This window comes from Simochromis diagramma, unplaced genomic scaffold (genome assembly GCF_900408965.1).
Source record: "Simochromis diagramma unplaced genomic scaffold, fSimDia1.1 OVJJ01000343.1, whole genome shotgun sequence".
NCBI classification, from domain to species: domain Eukaryota; kingdom Metazoa; phylum Chordata; class Actinopteri; order Cichliformes; family Cichlidae; genus Simochromis; species Simochromis diagramma.
The window spans coordinates 102,436-105,900 of NW_024386831.1; the positions used below are offsets into that span (position 1 = coordinate 102,436).

The window sequence follows — 3,465 nt, forward strand, 5'->3', positions numbered from 1 at the left end:
GATGATACAGATATTTCTGTGTTCAATACCTGATATCAATTCACTCAAGTAGTGCATAACCCTGATATGTGTAATCTGAGTGCAATCTTGCACACGATAGTTGTGATGATCACCATCCAGCAAAAAGGAATGCAGATCAAGAACAGTTATGTGAGTTATGTGAGTACAGTAAAGGGTATTTTCCTGCACTTTGTGATGAAAGCAAACTGTTATGCTAATTTTGGATCGTTTGGGTCCATTTCCAAATCCAAAAAGCGCCTCATGTTTAATTCTGCTTTACTGTGAGAGGAAAATACCCACTAACTTTGTGGGTGGATGGAAGCACTTCTCACCTTTTCTATATGTAAAGACATGGAAATGTATCTCAGTTGAAGCTTTGAATGAATGAATGACTGCACTGCATGGCACAGCAGCTTGATGCAAGGACTTCTCACCTCTTCTACATGTAGACATGGAAATCCACTGAATAAATGCAAGGGCTGCATTGTACTGCAGCCATTTGATGGCTTTATTCTACTTGAAAGCTATTGTTGTCCTTCCTAGCCCGAGCATCTGTCTGTCTTTGTTCTTTGCACATTAAATGTTTAAAGTGATGAAAGAAGATAAAAGATTCAGAACAGAAAGACTGGTGCGTCTGTTCAAAGAAATATATTTTATGTTATCACTGTATAATATCAGATTTAATCCTTCTTATTTTGCTTCAGTTCTGAATGATTGTTTCCATTCTGTGAGTCAAAGAATGACCAAGTTGAGTCATTGAACTTCTGAATGACAGAGAATGATAAAAGTCAATAAGTCAAAGGGGACCTTAATCTTTCTTAAGACCCATATGGTCACTAATTAAAATTGAAGACTTTAGCTTTTGTGTCACAGCTGCTTAAGATGTAAAAGTGCACAGATGTTCTTGCAATTACAGGGCCTGTCTGTTCATTCCTCCTGCTTTTCAGCCAGTTCAGGTGGTGACATTTGTGTGACACTCCCCCAACCCCCTTGATAATACACATGCACACACGGGAGTAGAAGCCAGTGAAAAGGCGCACCACAAAATATGTTTGAGTTTCTTTTATTTTCAATACAAACACATAAAAAACAGTACAAAAAAATCATTTTGAAGGACTTTTACAAAAGTTATTTTACAAAACTCCAGTGTGGATGACAGCAATAAATTATAGCTTTCAGATAATCGCACAGCTTAGGTGCGAACATAGATATGCTACAAACTATGTACATGTTTCAAAAAGCAGCTACCAGTCCTAAAACCCCCCCAGAAAGGACATTGTGTGTCCGAGCTTTGATACAGCATCAAAGACTATAGGATAAAAACTAGGACAATGGGTATTGATTGTAAAACTGAATGAATGGAAATGAGGCACTGCCTGAGGACACGATCTGCTTTGAGGAACAGAAAATAAAATACAGAAAATAAGAACCACAAAAGCCACACGACTGAAGTACAAAGGCACACACACACACAAAAAAAATTTTCACGTATAAAAACTCTTTCATTTACAATTGTACAGATTGTAGTTCTTTGAAATTACAGCTTAGCTTTTTCACTCCTGAGAGTATCAAGTCACAGACTCCGAGGCTGACAGTTAACTTGACAAAACACTCGAGGACTCCGACTCGGTTGACACAGATGAAATTGGCCCTCGCTTTTTTGTCATGAGAGTCACTTTCTGACTTGATCTGCTGCTCGCTGTCAGTGCACTCTTAGCTGATTTCTTAAACTTAACTCCCAAGAAAGCATAGAGGATGGGGTTTAGGCAGCAGTGAAAATAGGCTAGCGCCTCAGTGACAGAAATCCACTTGCCCAGCGCTTGCTGCAGTTCACATGAGGGGGAGAGCACATTCAGCATCACGAGGTTGTCCAAAAAGATGCCAACACAGTAGGGGAGCCAGCAACAAAAAAAGCAAAAGATAAGAATGATTGTGGTCTTCAATGCCTTTTTCTTCAGTGTCTGGCCCTTTGCGCCTTGTGCCAGCTTTGTTATGATAATGCAGTAGCAGATGAGGATAACCAAGCCTGGCAGAATGAAGCCCACCAGGATGTGCTGGAAGCGGAAAACAACTATCCATATGACGTTACTTTCCACTGGATACATGCGCTGGCAGATAGTCCTGGAGTCTGCCGTTTCCTTGCTTTCTTCTTTCAAGTTGATATTTGAAGAGCTCACGCTCTGCACTCTTGCAAAGACCATGTCAGGTATGGTCAGAATGGTTGCCGGCAGCCACACACCCAAGTAGATCACTCTATTTGCAAGAAGCTTCCTCGTGGCTTGGCTGTTGGTAGCCCGTACAACTGCCAAGTATCTGTCCAGACTGATGAAGGCCAGAATCAGCACGCTACTGTACAGGTTGATGGTGTAGATCATGTGCACAGACACGCAGAGGACACCTCCAAAGTACCAGTTTTTGGCTACATCCACAGCCCAAAAGGGCAGAGTGAGGACAAACAGGAGGTCAGCGACAGACAGATGGAGCCGGTACTTGTCTGTCATTGTTTTGACCTTTTTCTGGTAACCCATGACTAGTACAACTAATCCATTACCAACTATCCCAAGAATGGATATTATTCCGTACACTGTAGGTAGGAAGATTTTGTTGAAGTCATTGCTGAATGTCTGGCCACAGATCTCCGGTAAATTCAGGTCTGCAAAATCAAATCCAGACCCTTCTGATATGTTGTCAGAAGTGTTGCTGGTAAAACTATAATCATAGTTCAACTGGAAAAGAGAAAAAAAGATTCAAAAGTTAGAAAACAGAAGAGATCTAAGAGGATAATTTAATTACTTAAGAGCGGCAGATTACCTAAAAATGTATTATACATCTCCTATAAATACATTATAATATTTTATGATAACTTTTGTCTTAAGTTGGAAGTGACAATGAGAAAGTCCTCTTCTTCAAATTACTTTCTATCTTCAAATTACTTTGTATGGAAGGAGACACTAAGTTTAAGACCAGTGAATTACTCGACTGCAAACACGTGGAAAACATAAACTTTATTCACGCAAAAAAAGAAAGAAAGAAAAAAGTCACACATACAACAAGAAAACCCATCCCACACACAGGTTGGGGGAACAACAGAAAAACACTCACCTCCACGCTTTCATCCATGGTGATAACAATCCAACTTTGAGACTAGTGAGTAAAGGTTGGCATGAGACGCACGACAATAAGTTTTTTGTTTCAGCGCCTGCCAATAAATACTATTCCGTGCCATTAACTCCTCCCCCGAAAGGGAGGGAGGGGCAGCAGCAGGATGCACGCAAAGTCTCCAAAAAGGTTCGCTATAAATCAAACTTCTGTACTTGTGGTAAGGGCGTTTGTGAAAGTATGTGTTTGAAAAACGTTTGGTTTTACTTGCTACATTAAAAAAAAAGAAGCGAGGAGCTGAAGTACGCGTCTGGAAACGGTGTATAAAACCAATTTGGTAACTGTGAAAAATGTGAAATTAATGAA

The 3,465-nt window shown here is 40.3% G+C and overlaps 1 protein-coding gene across 1 annotated transcript; it reads right to left on the reverse strand.

Moving 5' to 3' along the window:
• Positions 1-1,047: 1,047 nt before the first annotated feature.
• Positions 1,048-3,225, reverse strand: cxcr4b (chemokine (C-X-C motif), receptor 4b). The gene is made up of 2 exons (XM_040027373.1): positions 3,103-3,225; positions 1,048-2,726 (listed from the first exon to the last, which is right to left on the reverse strand). The coding sequence occupies exons 1-2, from the start codon at positions 3,118-3,120 to the stop codon at positions 1,596-1,598; spliced, it is 1,149 nt and encodes a 382-aa protein (XP_039883307.1). The 5' UTR covers positions 3,121-3,225; the 3' UTR covers positions 1,048-1,595.
• Between the last annotated feature and the right edge of the window lie 240 nt (positions 3,226-3,465).